This window comes from Paramormyrops kingsleyae, chromosome 4 (assembly GCF_048594095.1).
Source record: "Paramormyrops kingsleyae isolate MSU_618 chromosome 4, PKINGS_0.4, whole genome shotgun sequence".
NCBI lineage: Eukaryota > Metazoa > Chordata > Actinopteri > Osteoglossiformes > Mormyridae > Paramormyrops > Paramormyrops kingsleyae.
This window is the reverse complement of record NC_132800.1, coordinates 35467615-35486574: the sequence shown is the minus strand read 5'-3', so window position 1 is coordinate 35486574 and position 18960 is coordinate 35467615. Positions and strand designations below refer to the sequence as shown.

The following is an 18960-nucleotide window of genomic DNA, read 5'->3' as shown; positions in this document are numbered from 1 at the left end:
GTGAGCCAGCTCACCTAGTATATACCTGATCTTTGGCCATTGATTAAAGAAATCAAAGGTGTAAGTAGCCAATTTAAAAAAAGGGAAAACGTAGAGCTGATGCACTTGAGTAATATTTCAATTTGAATGATCGGTGGATGGATGGAAGGAATTTATTACCTGCTCCGAAGATGTTTGGTACAACTTTAAGTTTTAGAGTAGTCGCTTTTTATGGAAAATACTCCGTGCTTTGTGTTTATTAACTTATTCTTTAAATTTATTTTTGTGTTTATTTTTACTTTTTTATTACTAAGTTATAAAACATCTCAATTTTGGAGTGCTTTTCAGGAACAGAGGGTTAATGTCGTACTGAAAAACAAGCAAATTCCACATGTTTGCCCGGTATTTAATGAATATCACACCGTGCTCCAAAAACAATGCACAATTAAGGCTGGCTGCTTCTGTTTCCTGCTTTGAGTCCAAGAAGTGATTCACCCACTGCCTCTATCGGAAAATGCAGACACACATCGGTCCCACAACCGACCTGATGGTCTGCCAAAATTTTCAGCTTTAAATAGTGGGGGGAGAGTGTTTTTGCTTATATTAGGGTACGCCAACGTGTAAATTCACAGATACTGACATTTTTCGTCACATGGTGAATATTTCTGTCAATTTTAAACACCTGTTTCTCTATTTCTCCGATTTGAACATGATTCATTAACTTCTATTGCTTCAGTGCTTCATATATCGACTCCGTTTTAGATCACTGAATGTACCCACATCAAACGAAGTTTTTCACTGTTAATTGCAACACGTCTGATGCACGCGACCTCGTGATGGGTACGTTTATGGTCCTCCGAAGTAAAATAAAACACCAGGTTAGCATTTCAGAGGACTGCTCTGCTGAGCTGTGGCATGTCTGTTTGTGGCTCCCTAACCCTGTTTGCAGCCAATCTGACTTGAGTCTGCGCGCTTACTTCCCTCCAGGGTCAGTTTTGTGACTACTGCAACTCCAATGAGCCCAATAGGGCGCATCCGGCGAGCAACGCTATCGATGGGACGGAGCATTGGTGGCAGAGTCCACCTCTCTCTAGGGGGTCGAGGTACAACGAGGTGAACGTCACGCTGGACCTCGGACAGGTGAGTCCCCCCTCCATCAGCGCCAGTGGTTCAAACCGAGCACGACTCAGACGTAACGCATCACTGATGCTTGGCCGGCTGCTCCTGAGAAGAGCTTATGAAATCTAGCACGGTGATGTTGCCTGCCTAAAACTGGAAAGTATTATGCGCACAACTGTTCCTGTTTGGTACTGTTAGCCTGGTAGCCACCAATCTTACGGGCTGCTGCTAGATTTTTTTGAGCAGGACAGAAACTTTTGCTCAGAATAGTAGGTACTGTTCTGCCTACAAGTAAGCTGGTGACAGTTTTAGTGTCACAAACAGCCCAGAGGGGCAGAGCATGGGGCAGGCATGTCTCAGTCTGGACCATGTGACCGCCTATGTCCAGTCATGTGACTTTGGTCATCGCACCTCACTGCGACTGGTTGGTTGTTCGGAGAAAGAGAGACAAAGAATTGGATGATCGAGTCTCCTGGCTGAAGATTCAAACCTCTAAATCAAACATATGGTGTTATTAGAGAAAACGATCACTCAGTTTGTTAGGGACATGAAGGATTGCTGGAGTGGTGTCTGATTCTGGCGGTTCAGTACTCAACCCCCGTTCAGCAAAATCTACCTAATGTGACACAAGGAGGGCGGGCAGAATTTCTAGCTACGCCCCTGGGGACATGAGTGGTAGAATGAACATTACATGTACAGTGCCAGTCAAAAGTTTGGACACACCCACCCATATAAAGGTTTATGTTTACTATTATCTACATTTCAGAATAAAGACATCAGAACTGTAAGATAACATATATGGAATTATGCACTGACCAATAAAGCATTCAACAAAAAAATCTGTTGGAGGCGGGGCAGCTCTGTGGGTTGGGACAATTACTGAAGGTTGTTAGTTCAAATCCCTGGGTCTGCAGAGTGATGGCACCATTCGGCCCTTAAGCAAGACCTTTAACCCCAATTGCCCCAGGCACTGGCTGGCCCTGCATTCTCCTCTACTCCAGTTCCATGAAGTGGCCTCCTGGGATGCTTTCCCCGCTGTCCTGAAGGAGGTCCCACACATTCTGCGCATTCATTGGCCGCTTTTCCTTCACCCTCTGGTGACACTCCACTAGAACCATTTCTGCTGGGTTTAGGTCAGGTGGCCTGGTCATGTGATGCGACACTATCATCCCCCTTTGCTGGGAGTGTGGTGCGTCAAAACTTTTGACTGGCACTGTAGGTCAGGACAGTGTCTTAGACCATTATCCCATTCAGGAGTCTCAATCTAGTAACTGTAAGGGAAATGAGCTTGGATCCCTGCTATAGGATGTGAAAGTACATTTGAGTTATAGAGACATATATATCTGATCATGGTGGTGGCGACGTGAACAAAGCTGATTACGCAGTGATGTGTGGTCCGGAGGGACTGTAAAGGGGGGGGGGGGATTTTAGCAGAAATGGATTCATGGGGTCCAAAATCTCTAGCTGTACCCCTGACGGCCACCCTCATCGGGAGAGACGGCGGAATATTCCGGAGTATTTTGCTCAGCAGGCAGAGGAAACGGCCGGGGTTGTTAGCGCTCATGCAGTTCCCTGGCTTTGTGTTGGCGGCATAACTGGACGCGTTATTGTGGTGGCGTGTTTAGGAGAAGCATGCGGCCTGTTTGTGTCCCTCACGATGAATGGAAAGAAAGCCTTTTTCATTCATTCAGGGAAGCACAGGTGTCTGACTGCAGCGGCTCTATTATGTAACGGCGGTAGATGTTTATGTAAAACTGAGCCTCAAAAGAAGACTGCTTTATGCAGTTATCGCTTATGCTGGCCGAGGTGTTGCAGGTGGATAGTATCTTCCGGAGCGGTATCCCGTCTGGAATGTGCAGACGGCTCCCGGGATCACTGCTAAGTCAGACAAACAGCAGGGTTTCCGCCGCGGCCTTTTCAGGGGGCGTCTGCGATGTGTCAAGTTACGTCTGACTTTTCATGTTATATATTTCGAAGAATAACAGGATCTGCGTCGTGATTTCAGACCAAAATGTGAAGAGAACTTCTGAGCATCTGTTTAAATGATGTGGAATATATTCTACTCTTATTGGCTCTATATGTGCATATTCCAAAGCTGTTTCTATCCTACATCTGCTTGTCTCACCTTTATTTATGCATCTGCTTGTTGATTTAAGCCTGTTAATAGCACATATTGATTTCTGCTTATATCTCTGCTTATGTTTATTCTATTGATCGTATGTTCACCTCATGCTGCCATCTGCACCAAAGCAGATTCCTTGTACTTTTTGTTCTTCGGCGAATAAAAGGATTCTGCTTGTGAATGAGGGAGCTTTTGCTGAAAAAGGACCGCAGAACGAATAAGCTGTTTAATTACCGGACCATATCCGCTTTGTCGCTCTGAAGGCCCCGCCCCTTTTTTCTTTAAGCGTTGGCATGTGCCCAGGCCGTGACATGCCTCTTCCGAGCTCAGAGCTTTGCCGTAGCCAGCAGCGGCGAATTCCGTTACAGGCAGTTGTGCTGTGGAAATCAAGTCCAAAGTCTCAGTGGACTCCTTTTATCTACGGCACGCCAGAATAATTTCCCACTGAACCCCTAACCCCACCCTGCCCTGCCTCACCCTGAGAAATTAGAAAAAGACAAACCATCCCGAACACTAGTTGCCGACACCCTGTCCTTGAGCCTCGACAACGTTGCTATGGCACCTACTTGGGTTTCCTGCAAACGCCGCCGGAGAATGTACCGAAGACGGGCAGATCGCACAAATCAGGCGTGTAGGTTCGCATTTCTGTAAATTCACCTGCCTTGGCCGTGGGGAATGTTTTCATGTCCACTGAAACAGCGGGAGCTGTTGCTAGCGTGCCGCTAACTGGCAGAACCACCTAGGAGACGCTATTGGTGACCGTGGCTCTGATTAGTTTGCCTTGGGATGCAGAATCTCAGCTGTGTGATACTACAGATCTGTGGGTAAAACGCCACGTGTCCCCGTATGCAGGGGGCTGAAATGAAAACAAATCCAGCCCCCTTTTTGAAGCGTCGCTCCTTTCATTGTGAGAAGTGACCTCCCTGCACCCTCATTACACTTTGTTTTGAACCTGCATTCATGGTCCATCCTGCCGTTGGCAAAGATATGAGCTGTGCTTTATACCTCTATACCTGCTCCTGTGAACACGGATTTAATTCTTTCAAGTTCTTTGAAAGGCACTTTGTTTATTTATGCCCCTTGAACTGTGTCGGGTCTTTTAGCGGGCTACGGCAGAGCATGGCTCGGGTCTATCATGTCGAATCGCTTTTTTATCCCCTCTGACGGCTCGGGGGGGGGAATCCCATGCAGCCTAATGACTGCGTGTGCGTGTGTCGGCCTGTAGAGGGCCGCATGTGTGCCGGTGTGCCGATCGGTGTCTGTGTCCGGCTTCGTGGTGCGGGATGCGTGTATCCCGGCCTGCTGAGTTGTGTGTGCGCGGGTTTGTCTGTGTATTTGCGTCTCTCCAGAGCTGACTGCATAATATGAAGTGTGTGTGCATGGTTTGCTAACTGGATGCACCACTAAAAAGTTAGGTCTGCTCTTGCCAGGTAGAAATGGGCTTAAACCCAGATCTGAATTTTCATTTGGAGGGAGGGAGGGAGGGAGAGATAGTAAGACGAAGAATAAAGGAAGCGGCTTTTCCAGGTGGAGGTCGGCTGTAATCTGCGCGCACACCTTAGTGAACAGAGTGCTGTCGTGACCCGCATGGTGATCCTCTTCAAAAGCGAGGGAGGGAAGGAGGGAGGGAGCCTGGGCACGGATCCCATTTTTCCGGTGTGTAACCTAATACCAGCCCGGGTCTGCGGCGAATTTTTTAGTCAGACGTAAACCCCCCCAGCGGGCCGTGCCCAGATGTTCTGCTGCGGCCTGGACCTCAGACTGGAGCGGGGTCCTCCCCCCAAATGCGAAACTGGTAGCGTTATTATCCAGCACTTAACACAAACCACAGGAAGTCAGACTTACTGGTCTAGTGCGGCCACATTTGTCCGCGAGCGTCCGTCTTCCCTGTGTTTTGCTTTAGTCGCCAAACACAGCATAATGATTTTTTCCTGACCTCTCTCATTATTACTAGGCCCCTCCCGTGCCACCCCCCCACACACACACCATCACGCCATCACACCTCACATCAGCTTTCCAATCCAGTCCGGCTCCCATTTCAGCCTGTCCAAAATATACCCAACTATACTCCTGACTTCTACGCACCTATTTTTGATCACTTTCTGGACCAGGGCCAGCAATTATTTCATGGTTTCATAGTTAGATGATGAAGAAAAACACTATCGTCCCATCTAAGAACAGAACACCAGGCTTGATCTTGGCATAGACAAGAGCCAGCATTTTAGACAACAGGCCAGTCATAACATGATATCATCAACGTGAGCAGGAGAGCGACTGTCCAGTCACTCTGACAGAACAGAAACTGCCGATGTTACTCTAGGCCTGTCATCTGAGGGGTGAGGAGAGTCATATATCAGGTGGCCTCTTTTATCCCAGTCTACGGAACTGTCTTTAAATCAACATCACGTATGATGATCCCTTTGTGTTCCCAAGTCTTACCCTGAATATCTGTAATCCTTTTTGTTACTAATAATGTAGCAGACATGACTGGAGCTGCAGTTCTTATAAGTAATAACAAATGGCATTTATTTATTCGCAGATTTGTATGAAGTAACTCGTAGTTACTGTGCACATAAATAGGGAAGTTTTGGCATGGAAACTGTATGAAGTATGTGCCTGATGTCCTGGTGCCTCATTACAGGAGGAGTGGCAGGGGCCAGGTTTGTTGTTTCTGCCGCCCCCCCCACTCTGACCTCAGATGTTCAACGAAAAAGCAATTAAGTAGCTAGTGAGTAGAGTGAGAAGATCGTACCTAGCTAGCAGGTTAGCAGGCTAGCAGGCTAGCAGGACATGCTGCTGCAGCATCTCCTAAATGAGGAATGTTTAAAAGATTTGTGCAGTGAACGTTTGCCAGGGGGTTTTGTAGGGGGGTAAACTGCGCCACTGGGTGAGGGATGAGTGGAGTTGATTTCGTCTCAAGTCAGCTGTGAGTTTTAAACCCCACGGGGTGTGTGGTTTTGCTCCATCGGGGGGGTTAGCGAGCACTACAGATTAGTGCGATTGGACAGCAGTGGTGTTTTGCTGTGTTTTATTAGGTGTTTAAACCATATCAGGCAGGAATAGTCAACAGCTGATTTTTGCAAGATTTGTCAAGTTATTCCAAGGAGTTTCTTTGTGTGTGGATCAAACCGTGAGCCTTTGAAATGCAAACTCAGCTCTTGTTATGCGACCAAACTGTCTTGACGGTGTTTGCTGTCAGTTTTCTTGCTTTTCCACTCTGCTCTCCGAACTGTAGAAGTGGCATTCATCCATCTTCCTTTCGCCTAACCTAGTGAAGATTGCAGGGTACCCAGGGAACTTTCTAGAAACATTTTTGTTTAGTTGTTGTAGGGGATTAAGTATTAGGTTCCAACATGTTACCAAAACCTACCCAGGTCACCATTGGTCAGCAGTGTTTCGGCTACTCATCACACATTGACTACAGTATTGTAGGGGGCCTCAAACAGTTTGTCAAGGTTTTGATCATCTCAGTAGGCTTTGCTAAAGCTCGAGGGGCCCTCTGCCTAGCACGTTCAGAAAAAAGTTTTTTTTTTTTTTCGTAACAAGTCAGGGCATCTTGCATCAGGCAAAGTTCTGTTTGTACAAGCTGCCATTTTTCTGGAACGTTCTCCCCTGGGGCTGGTCCACCTGTGCAGAATACTTATTTCAGTATATGTTTGTCACTCCCCCGGTGAGAAGGAGACGGGTAGCCTGAAGTCTTCTCTCCCAGCTATGGGAGATGAAGGGTGGATTTGCACAGCTTAACGTAAATCTCAAGCAGAGCTATTTGCCCCACAATTTGTTATATATTATTTAGCAAAATGGCCCGAATCATGAATGCATCTGTTACTGGGATTTGACGTGCGTTTTAAATGGCCTGTTATGCGCTGCACGTCTTCTGTTTCAGGGCAGGTTTCTTATGCAGTTTGATGTTCACTTGGGGCTCGGTGCTTAGCTTACAGGGCTATCAAAAGAGAATTACAGTTTTGATGCTTTTATGAGGCTGGATCATATAACTGGAGATATTCATGTTACATGGGTGGCGTGGTGACTCTGTGGTGGGGGGGTTTGAATCCCATCTCTATTCTGTGTGTGTGGCGTTTGCATATTTTCATATGTCACATGGATTTCCTCTTGGAATCTAAACGCATGTAGTGAGGTAAACTACATTGCCCGTCCAGTATGATTGTGTATGTGTCTCGTGATGGACGGGATGCCCAGGGTGTTTCCCAGCCATATCCCCTGGCTGCTTGGAATTGGATCCAGCATTGGCATAAATTACGGGGGAATAGCCAATAGAACCCCCTGGACACCCTTAAATGCGTGGACATCTCAACCCTCTCAATGCTCAACCCAAAGTTATGCCCCTGAGCTCTAGGCCTGCTCCCCATGACCCTGATCAGGATAAGAGGTTATATGGTTGATTGATAGATATTCATATTGAGTAGTTGTTCAAGGGTACAAAAGCAGGGCTCCTTCAGGGAGTGAAGGGTCCATGGCCTTAGGCACTATGCTACCTGCTGCCCATGATTTACAGGAGGACCGGTCGCTCTCTGACATTATGCCTTGTGTCACCTGTCGAAGCTCGTTGGTAAGGATGAGCGTCTGTTTGCCAGAGGCACTTGGCTGAGGCCTTGGCATTCCTCTGGATTTGCACCACGGCTGTTTTTTCGTGATGTTGGCGGGCCGTGGGCCGGCTCCCCCCATCACTGGGCCTCCCTTCCTGGCACTGCGGCAGGAATGTGCAGAGAAATCCATACGTGCTCCCTGAACGTCCCATCCGGACCCTCCTGTGACTCATAGGGGACTCCTTGGGCCTGTATTGGCTTCAAGTGCTTTGAGGTTTGTGGTAAACGTTTTGTGCTGTTGGGTTTATATTGTAAAGTTGCACATTGTACTGGACGTTTTATTGAAAACCAGTAGGTGTATGTTCAGGTTGATTTTCAGGAAGCTGTACAAACTCACCCACAGCACTAACCAGGATGGTTTAGGGCCTACATGCTTTGCTTTTGGAAAACATCTCAGCCTGTTTTTAGCAGCTATGTGTTCTGTATGGTTCTGCCACTTTTCTTTTTCTCTTCCTTTTGTGGGGTGGCGAGGGAACTCAGCGGTTGATTAGCTTTCAGACACACTCGTACCCAAGAGCTGGCAGCACGCTTGGCCCCTAACCTGGAACAGTGCCCCCACCCACCCCAAAGCACTTGTCATCATAAAAAAACTTTCTTATGTCTTCTCTGAATGTCTGTGCTGTACTTCCATATCATTTTTGTCAAATATCTGCTAAATAGTCTAGAAATTTTACATTATCTGAATATACCGAGTTTGTTGTGGGTTCTGCATAAGAGATTTACATTTAGTTTATTTAGCAAATGAATACCCCAAGTAGCATACCGTTTTCAGATAGTCACAGGGTCACTGGAGTAATTCGGGGGAAATCAAGAGCCTTGCTTAAGGTTCCAACACTGAAATCACGGCGTCGTCCTTGGGATTTGAACCACCGCCCTTCCAATCATAGGCACAGGATCCTAACCCACTGAGCCACACACCACCCCAGTGTTCTGTGAAGACTGGGTTCAGCTTTGGCCCACAGGCTTGCTGGTTCTATGAGAGACAAAGGGGTGGCGCCTCAAATATGCCCAGTTACAGCCCATGTGTAATTTTTGGTGACAACATTGTTTGTGGAACCCGAAGGAAAGGTGGATGACTGCGATGTTGTGCCAGACTGCCTACATATTTGTCTGGATTTCAGGCTTGTGTGCCCAGAATAATACATCACAATGTGTGCCATTATGTGAGGACTAGGGCTGGGAGCAAAACCAGAACCCAAATCATCAGCTTTCTGAGGGAACAAGGTTATGAATTGTCCATTTAATCCTGGGAGGCATTTCATTGTTAAGGATTGCTGTATGTTCTTCAGGCAGTCAAAGAGTTATACTGTATTTTATCTGTAGGATCCATAGAGATACACGTACCTGTTGGAATATGCACGAGCCTCGTCATGCGGTCGTCGTGGTAATGGCTTGAATTCGTTTTACAGTACTTATATCTTCTGTAGAAACCTCTAAATTGCAAGCATTGCCCCAGTTTAAAGATGTCTCTGATTGGCTGAGAATCGTCAGGTCAGTTCAGTCTAGTCAGAACGAGAAGTATTGCCATTGCCCCCTGGTTATGAGGGAGAGGGAATGAGTCATTCTGGCAGCTGGTGTTTTCTGATGCTATGGAAGATGTTCTCTCCTTGATACTGATAATGCGAATGTGCAACTGATGTTTGTTTATTTTTGTAACATTTTGATGTTTTGTTGATCTTTACAGGCAATTGCAACCAGTGAATACAGGACAGCGTCACTGTAATTGCAGGTCCGTTGTGTCTTTCTGTTGGATAGGATGAGGGCTGTAGAGGCTCAGCATGAATGTAGTAAACACATTCGGCCTCCACGCTAGCTAAATGAGGTTTTATGTTGGGCTGTGCTGATTTTTACAGGACCCCACAGAGGAAGTAGGGCATTGTTGCAGCCCACAGCCAAGTGCAAGGCCGAATTGTAGTGTTGAATTACGGGCCACGTATGGCAGGAAATGGCAGCCGCACTTGATGAATAGGTCCTCCGGCACTGCTGGCATTCATCAGAGCCGCATTTGTTTGGCCAGGTTTCCCCGAATCCGTTTTTGGCTCAGGATCGCTCCCGTGGGCTGCTGTTCGGACTGAGGGCAGCTCCCACGGCCGCATCTCCTACCGTCCCCTATTAGGATACATTCAAAAGGACAGGGACCTGAAAGAGGTCCCTTGAGGAGTCTGCTTGAGTTGCCTGAGTAATAATATCCACTTGAATAACTTTGAAAACATTTTGGTTATAAGACTTGGCTAAACAAGGAATACCAAAACTGCAGAACTATGGTTACAAGTCTGTTTCATAAATCACCAAGACTACCTGTTGACTTTTTTAAATACATAAAGATCTTCTCATTTGATTGTCCTTTATCAGTTAACTAATTGCACTTCAAACATTTCCTCCCAGAAACAGGCCACAATATACTCTAGATTTAGCCTAGACATGCACAACTACTCCTTAGCCATGTCACTAGGGGGCAACCCTTGTGCTTTTCCTTTCAGCTTTTCCATGTTGCATATGTCATCATCAAGTTCGCCAACGCCCCTCGTCCTGACCTTTGGGTGCTGGAGCGGTCCGTGGACTATGGGAGGACCTTCAGCCCTTGGCAGTACTTTGCACGTGAGTACATCGCTCAAACTTCACTGAGGGGTGGAAGGAGGAAGCACCAGCTATTAGGCAGGAGATACCTTTGGTAGCATGTTGGTCCATGAAAAGGTACATGTGCACTCACTACAAGCAATGTCAAGATTTCTTTTGGATGTGGGAGAACTAGCATTTACATGTAAGCTCACATTGACCTTATTTATTGCACATAATGACGTAAAGGTAAGGCAAAAAGCACATTACAAACATACTGTTGTCAAGGATTCAACTAGACCTAAATGCAGCAATGCTGAGCATCCAATGAATTCCCAGGTACAAGTGTAAGCATTATTGGAGCAGAAGCTACACAGGAACAACTACACGACATCTTCCAACAAAGCAAGAACCTAATAAGACTACTACTGTAATAAAATCACTACAGTCATCAGAAAATGCTATGGTGAGGTATTACTCTAATAGAGGCCTACCATGTGCTTACGTCACCCAAGGATTCAGCATGACCTGTGTTTATCTAATACCCACCTTCCTGGAAGAATGTGGTGAAACTGGATCTAATATCTGGGTTTATTCAGCTCTAAACCTGACTATGTCCTGCTAGCCTGATGCGGATCATTGGTCCGACGAACAACTTGAGGTTTCTGTCATTCTGTCTTACATTCCATATCGCTCTCATCAGTCAGCAAACCAACACTGCTTGGGAATTCCTTCAACTGTTGCTCCAGATGTTTCTCAGGTGTGGTGATGCAACAAGCTATCAAACCACATCTGGTCAACAGATTGTCTCTCCCCTTCAAAAAACACCTGAAGACCCATCTGTTTCAGGAATTCCTCTACTGGTCTGATACTTCTCCATGTTCCCTGAATGCTCTTGATGTTGCACTTTTTGCTGATTTGAATCTTATTAGGTTCTTGCTTTGTTAGAAGTTGTTGTGTAGTTGTTGCTCCAATGCTTCTTATAGTTGTACTTGGGAATTCACTGGAAACTCAGCCTGCTTGACTCCTTGACTGCTGTATGTTTGTAATGTGCTACTTGTCTCACTTCTGTGGTGCTTTGGACAATAGAGCCTGCTAAACAAAAATGAATGTTAAAGTGAAATGTAAAGACATGCAGAAAGCCTTGTGGATTAATGTGTGCCTTGCTGCTCCCCTGGTGCCAGCTAACCAGACACTGGGCCATTTTCTCAACTGGATGGGCCTGGTTCCTTGTTTTAGCAGCAGCCGGATATTCTAGGTGCTGTATTCTTAGCGCATCAGCACGTAGCGAAAACAACAGATCACTTTTGTTTAATAGTCAAATTCGCTCGGTGGTGTCTTCAGGGAGACGGAGCTCTGGGTCTTCTTGGAAACGCTCTCTGAAAGCCTCCCGTTCCTCTGGACTCCTTCCTTCTTTGATTAGCCATATCCTGCTTTCTTATCAGCTTGGCTTTCCACTACCTTCTCGAAGGAAGTCCAGTCTTGATCCCGGCCGGAACGCCACGTCTCGCAAGAAGCCGGTCGCAGTTATTAATACGCCTGGGAGCCCCGGGGGGGGGGGGGGGTTGCTTTTGTAGAAGGTGCCCGGTAGTGTAAATAAACAAGTGACACAGTCCACTTTTGGGCACAGATATGTCACAGATTTCGGTGACAGATATCCGTTTTAAAAATACAGTAGATTAACACTCCCTGATAACATCTAGACATAGGAAAAGCTCAATTCATTACAGAGCTGCTTTTGACCTGCATTTACAGGCTCATTAGATAAGAAATGCCAGGCGGATTGATCACATGGCCGGGTGTGGGTCACGTCTCCTGTGTGCACACGAAGGGCGTTCACCGTTCGGAGGGAGTCTCCCTGCTTGTGACGGGCAAACTTTTCTGAAAGGACCATAATTCATCAACATTTTATTGGAACCCCCTCTCCCTGTCCTCATCGCGTTGTGTTCTCAGAGTAAAATTCACACATCTACCCATCACTTTTCTTGTCTCCCCCAGCATAGGAGACTATTTTGTGGTGCCTCTGTCACCCTATTTTTTGTCGGAGCCCCCCCAGAAAAAACATATTTATTCTAAATCCATTTCACAATGTGTCTCATTTTTTGTGCACACTTCATACAAAGGTAATATTTGAATATTTGGGACCCCCCCCCCCACCAATCGGCTAATCCTGTCTTGGGTGTAAAAGGGTTTTCCGCCCCTGGAACCTGATTGGCACTGATTGGGTAGCAAAGAGAGCATGAGCTCACCGAACTTTGTGTCTAGTGAAGATAACTGAGCTTTTTATCGTTTGGGGAGGCGTTTCTTCAGATTGAAAGCGACAACCTTACTGCAAGCTGAGTCCTGCTAAGGGTTGAATCGCACCTGTCTCTCAGTCCAGCTGAGGCTAGTAGTAAACATATCCCTGCTATTAAATTAAGGATTTTGACTGTTTTCCAACTGCTTATCTTCATTTTAGAATTTTTTAGACTTTATCTCCGGCAGATGTTTGGATAACCTTTGATCTGGAGCTACTGTAAATGTATAACAGATTTCCCGCTTCAAGTGGGATAGCTGATCTGGAGCCTGGAGTCTCCACTTTCTAGGCATGCCTGGTGAGACGCCAAGGACTCACTTCCTCCCAGGCATCTGTGTGTCCCTCCCTGTCACCACACGACCCCCACAAGCAGTGCTTCAACTCTTTTGACTTTGCAGTTTTGCTGAAGCATCACTTCAGGTTTTTCACGCTGGTCTCCTCTATAGTGTGTACCGGGACAGTATTTAACCACCCCCCACCACTGGAGGCCCTGCATTGCATTCTGGTTTTGCTGCTTCAGATCTCCTAATTGATTAACTTTCAGTTAGGTGTGTCTTTGAAGACTCCTGTGACTCAAATCGCGTTGAATTAGCCACGACAGATAATGATTTTTCATTTAAAGTAGTTGTGTCAGTGTCACTTTTCTTTCTTCCAGTTTATAAGAAATTGTTCATTAACAGCTTCACAGCTCTACATAACCCAATTCCAAACGTCAGTGAGACACTGAAGTCCCAGAGGCAAGACCTTTTGATTACTGTTAAATTCCAGAGCAGTGATGTCATCTCTTCCCCTTCATAGATTTTTGCTGGTTGTCGCAACTTGTTACTATTTCCCTTGTTCCAGGTGTATTTTGAGTGGATTACGATGTTCCAGTCTCGGACAAGACGTTTATTGCTGAGCTATGATGTGATTTGCTTGCTTTTTGTGCCCGGAGAATACACTGAATCATATCTCTCCCTCGTTCATTTCCTTAACGCAGATTCAAAGCGAGACTGCATCGAAACTTTTGGAAAGCAGCCCAATGGACGTATCATTCGAGACGATGACCAGATCTGCACCATAGAGTACTCACGGATTGTACCTCTGGAGAATGGCGAGGTGAGAATATGGGATTGTGGAGCCAAAGGTTCAGATTAAAGTATTAATGGAAATAGGACGGTCAGGGGTTTGCTGCAATGCGATGGTGCCCTGTCCTGAGTTATTCCCTGTCTTGTGTTCATAGTTTCTGGGATAGACTCTGGTCCTCGTGACCCTGCATAGGACAAGTGGGTATAGGAAATGGATGAATGGATCAGGGGTTTGCTGGTTCTGTAACTACTGCTAGGTGTTTACACAAGGCTGATGATGTTTTCCAGATTGTGGTCTCACTGGTTAATAGTCGACCAGGAGCAAAAAACTTCACCTACTCACCAGTGCTACGAGACTTCACCAAGGCCACTAACATCCGTCTGCGATTCCTACGGACAAATACTCTGCTGGGACACCTCATTTCCAAGGCCCAGCGCGACCCCACGGTCACACGACGGGTGAGTCGCCAGTGCGAGTCCCTTGCCGTCATCCCCGGTGATTTAAGATGTTCTGAGCGCATCGGTGAAGCCTGGAACACAGCTCCGCCTTGCCTTGTCAAGTGACGGTTCTGAAGGACGTTGGTGTCTTTGATTTCTTCGAAGGAGGCGCCTGGAGCTTTGTTGTCACAGAACTGTGATGTATTTGCAGAAGGCTGGGAGACGTTTTCCGACCTTGACCCCTTTAGATAGGGCTTTGCATGACATCTGAATTCACAGGGAGTGTCCCCAACTTCTCTGAAGCTGAAGAAATCGCTCTGAACTCAAATGAGGTCTTTAAATCTCAGAGCTTTAACGTAGTCCTTCATCTACAGTGTTTGAGATGCAATGTAGACGACATTATATTTACCGCGTCGCAGTTACACCCTTAGCACCTATTGTTAGCCCAAGCTGGACTTGTCGTGTGTTTTTTTTGTCTTCGTAATCCTACTGCAATACATGAGTAAGATCACCATCATCCTTAGAAATAAAAGGAAAAACTAAAGCATGGATTATCAGCATCGGCAATGTCTAGCCCAGGTTTAATTGGATTGTCTCCTCATGGTGGCCATATTGGTTTTGTTAGTTTATTCCCTTTCCTCTGGAACTTTGTTCTTGTAATGTTCTAATGTTGCACTTCTGGTCATCAAATAGTGTAATTGGGTTCTTGCTTTATTAGACGTTGTTGTGTATCTCCTGCTCCAGTACTGCTTACACTTCTACCTGGATATTCATCGGAAGCTCAGCCTAGCTGTACTAAGGCCTAGACGACTCCTCAACAGGCGTTTGTTAGCAATGTGCTGTTTGCCCAACTTTGGACAAAAGCGTCTGTGAAATATATAGATGTGTAAAATCATAATATTGAATGAAAAAACGTGTGTTTGCTCCTGCTGAATCGCAAATGCATGTGCAGTTATTCACATCAATGCAGTGACACAAGCTGCAGTCAATGCAGTGACACAAGCTGCAGTCAATGCAGTGACAGAGAGCTGATGAGTACTTCTGAATTTGACTGGTCTAAATAGGCTTTTGTGAGTTTCTAAACTCTGTTTGCTAACACCACACCCCACCCCCCTGCCCCCCAGTGCCCTTCCCATGCATTCCTCCATGCCAGGGCCGGTACCCAAGGAGTACGTATCTCTTGCCAGCTGCTCTGGCCACAAGATCATGTTAATAGGCTTTAATGGAATGCGTGGTCAGCCAATCAGTGCCCAACTGGCACAAGCTGTCCCGCCTCCACCCTCGTAACCCTCCCCCTACCCACCTATGACCTCATTGTGAAATTGAATATGACCTTACAGCTATCGCTGGATTGACTCAGTAACTAGGCAGGTATGGGAAACACTCTCAAGCTTGCAGTAAAGTCACACAGTTATTCAGAAATGAGTCAGGCAAGTTGTTAAAAGCATTGCATTATGGGAAGAGTTGGAACTGTAAAGAGTTATAACTAGTTACTGTAAAAGAACTACAGGAACAGAGCATTAGGGTGCTATGGAGACGTGCACTGTGCTCTTTTTACAGTGCTCTTGACATTTTCTGCAGTATTTACTGCAGTAGCTTTCCTGAAGTTTGCCACCATGCATGCTAATGTTTACCCACAGCATAATCCTCAGTGTCACCTCCCCCCACCCCCCACACACAGTATTATTACAGCATCAAGGACATCAGCATTGGCGGTCGATGCATGTGCTACGGCCACGCGGAAGCTTGCGGAGTCGTCGGCCGGGATGACCCCAAAAGGTATGTGACCATCTTCGTGCCACAAATCAGGACCTCACTGCACACAACTGTAACCCCACCCAGAGAGAGACTGATGATCACCCACGGAAGGCCGTAAGCGGAGACCTGACCCTCCTTCTCGTGTGGGACGTGATCCCGCTGCCCCCCTTTTGGTATGGAGGATGGACTGATGTCACATCCCAGACCCCCGTGGGAATTCAGCGTCTAGAACCAATTTGGCAAACACTCACGATAAAATCTGAGCCCAAGATTCTAAAATTAACCCCGCGTGTAAAAGGGTGTAAGAGGATGTGTATTCAGCTCCTGGGACCTGATTGGCACTGATTGTGAATGAAAAATGGGTTAGTGGAGAGAGCACACTGAACTTTGTGTCTAGTGAAGACAGCTGAGTGATTGTTTTTTTTGTGTATGTGTAAATAAATGCGATGGTGTACAGCGTAACTTAAGGAAATGTGATGTTTTTTTTATCTATGTCTCATCAGACACAGCTGTGAGTGCCAACACAACACCTGCGGAGAGTCGTGTGACAGCTGCTGTCCGGGCTTCCACCAGAAGCCGTGGCGGGCCGCCACGGCCGACAGCACCAACGAGTGCCAGCGTAAGTACCCCCCCCCCCCCCCCGCGCGCTTTGCGTATCTGCTTTCAGCCGGGCGCTGGTTTCACGATGCCGGTGGCTCTGCTGGCGTTCATTTCGGCTTCTTTTATGAGATTTATTGGCCAGATGGGTAGTTAATGACCAGTGCCGATGCAGCGTCACTGGTGCCCGGTGACAGCAGTGTGGCGAATGTCACCGTCCCCATTAAAGTGGCGTTACTGGGAAAACACGTCACCCTCTGAAATGGGGGAGTTAGTGTACCATTTGTTTTGAATTTTCTAGCGGGAATGTCATTAATGTTTTTCGGAGCAAATGTAAGCAGCCTTACTAGAGAAACGCACAGGTTTGGGACCAGGAGCTTTAAAACCATCCCATATTTTCACCAGTTATACTAATAATGATAATGGTTTATTGATCCCCACATGGGGAACTTCTCTGTCCCCCTACTCAATCTTGCTCTCCGTGACACACATGTGATAGCAAGCTGGACAGAGTTGGTGGGGGGTGGGTTGGGTTTAGGGCCTGACCCACAGACATGTGACCGTCCTGCCAAAGTGGGCCTCACATCAGCGACCTTCCGATCACAGGCACAGAGGCTTAGCTGTCGCACCACACCCTACCCCCCATGTGAGGGCCCCCCAAATATGGGCCTCACAACGACAGGCTGTCATGATGACAGCTGATATATTCGCCTCCCGGAAACCCCAGAAATCATTCACAAACCTTTAACACTATAATGATTTTCCCTTCTGTAATTTAACTGCCCTGGGAGCCAAATTTATGGGTTTATTATCCTGTAAGTCATGTTAGAAAATGTTCTACTTGACACCCGATGACTTCACATCAAACGGAGAATGCGGTTTGTGTTAAGCGATGTCGGTCGTCGCTTTTAAAGGTTTTAGATTAAGCCGAGTGGATCTATCAGCTGTCTGACTGGTTGTGAGGATCCGGTGGGTTTTACCCGGTCCGTAGCCACATGTGGACCTCGTGGCCCCGTTGCGTGGTGCCTTGCCGGCGCCCCGCTGTAATTACCTGCCGCGTCTCGGCCCTTCAGCCTGCCAGTGCCACTCGCACGCCACGGACTGCTATTACGACCCAGAGGTGGCGCGCCGACGGGCGAGTTTGAACATCTACGGCAGATACGACGGCGGAGGGGTGTGCATCGACTGTCAGGTAGGTGCCCGTCGCTCAGGCCCCGACAGGCCCCCGCCCCGCTGCGGGAGGGAATGCCCTGTTCCGCAGCTGGCCCGGCCCATGGCCTTCGCAGGATAGAAGCGCTCTTGCCAGATCCTGATGGCCTAAAGATGGAATTAACGCCTCTTCCAGCTGCCTAAATTTAATACGCACCTTAAAATATGCACTCACTGTTTCAGTTACTGTTTCCCGCATTATGGGAAGACTTTATTTAAAGCCTGGTGCTCAGTAAATCTTTGAGCCGCATTTAAAGGACTGCAGAGTTTCCCAGACAGCGGTAACTGCACATGCAGGCCCCGGATGAGGGGAGCCGGATTCCTTGTGACCCCGGGGGCAGATCACAGAGGCTTTGCGTGAGAGTGACGGCGGGATGGAAGAGGGAGTGACCATGGGCATTTAAGGCATTTCTGTTGACAGCACAACACGGCGGGCGTGAACTGCGAGCGCTGTGTGGAGGGATACTACAGGCCTTACGGCGTGCCCAGGGAGTCCCCCAGCGGGTGCAGACGTAAGCCCCCCCTTCAGTCTATGACCTAACCCAACTGAAGAAAGTTTGATTACTATCCCGTTCTGTCTGCCTCATTTAACTTAGCATGTTAAGTGAACAAAAAACTCATAAACAGCCTGAAAATAAATCACATTCCAGGGATTTGTAGGAGCTGACCAATCACAGTCATGTGACACTGGAGGACAGCCGTTAATCTCTTGGTTTAGCCAGCGATTAGACAGACGCTAGTTAGCGTCTGCTAAAGGCAGTGTCCTTCTTATAGGTCTCACTTTGAAGGAGAAAGGCAAGATTCAAGATTCTTTAATTGTCACAATTACATAGTCATACAAAGTACAACACGTAGTGAAATGCATCCTGAACCGCTCTTTTGTAGTCTGTGCAAGTTAAAAATCCGCTTATGCTAAAGTTAAAGTGCAAAAAGCTGGAATGCGAGCAGAGAAGTATGTTCAAAATGAACGGCAGCACAGACATAAAAAAGTGACCAAAAAAAGTTCCTGAAATTTAGATGACTCAGATGTACCGACTCGCTGCGGTATAAATCATTTTGAGCAGACTTCCATTTAACAAGCTCGCTTTGAACACTTTTAGCTGTTAGCAAGAGTCATTTCCCTTTATTATCTACCTCCCTGAAGCACGTCTCCGTGGTAACGGGAGGCACGGCAATATTGCCGCAACATGCAGCCTCCGGTGGTATGTAACG

At 47.0% G+C, this 18960-nt stretch overlaps 1 protein-coding gene across 3 annotated transcripts in view; it reads left to right on the top strand.

Annotated features, from left to right (window-relative positions):
* The window catches only part of LOC111845899 (laminin subunit alpha-3), a 57700-nt gene that overhangs the window by 605 nt on the left and 38135 nt on the right, over positions 1 to 18960 (top strand). For all 3 annotated transcript variants that reach the window (XM_072711222.1, XM_072711221.1, XM_072711223.1), the window contains exons 2-9: positions 967 to 1119; positions 10308 to 10425; positions 13659 to 13777; positions 14035 to 14205; positions 15866 to 15963; positions 16446 to 16561; positions 17613 to 17731; positions 18170 to 18260. In XM_072711222.1, coding sequence (XP_072567323.1) covers positions 967 to 1119; positions 10308 to 10425; positions 13659 to 13777; positions 14035 to 14205; positions 15866 to 15963; positions 16446 to 16561; positions 17613 to 17731; positions 18170 to 18260 — 985 coding nt within the window. The remainder of the gene's footprint in view (positions 1 to 966; positions 1120 to 10307; positions 10426 to 13658; positions 13778 to 14034; positions 14206 to 15865; positions 15964 to 16445; positions 16562 to 17612; positions 17732 to 18169; positions 18261 to 18960) is intronic.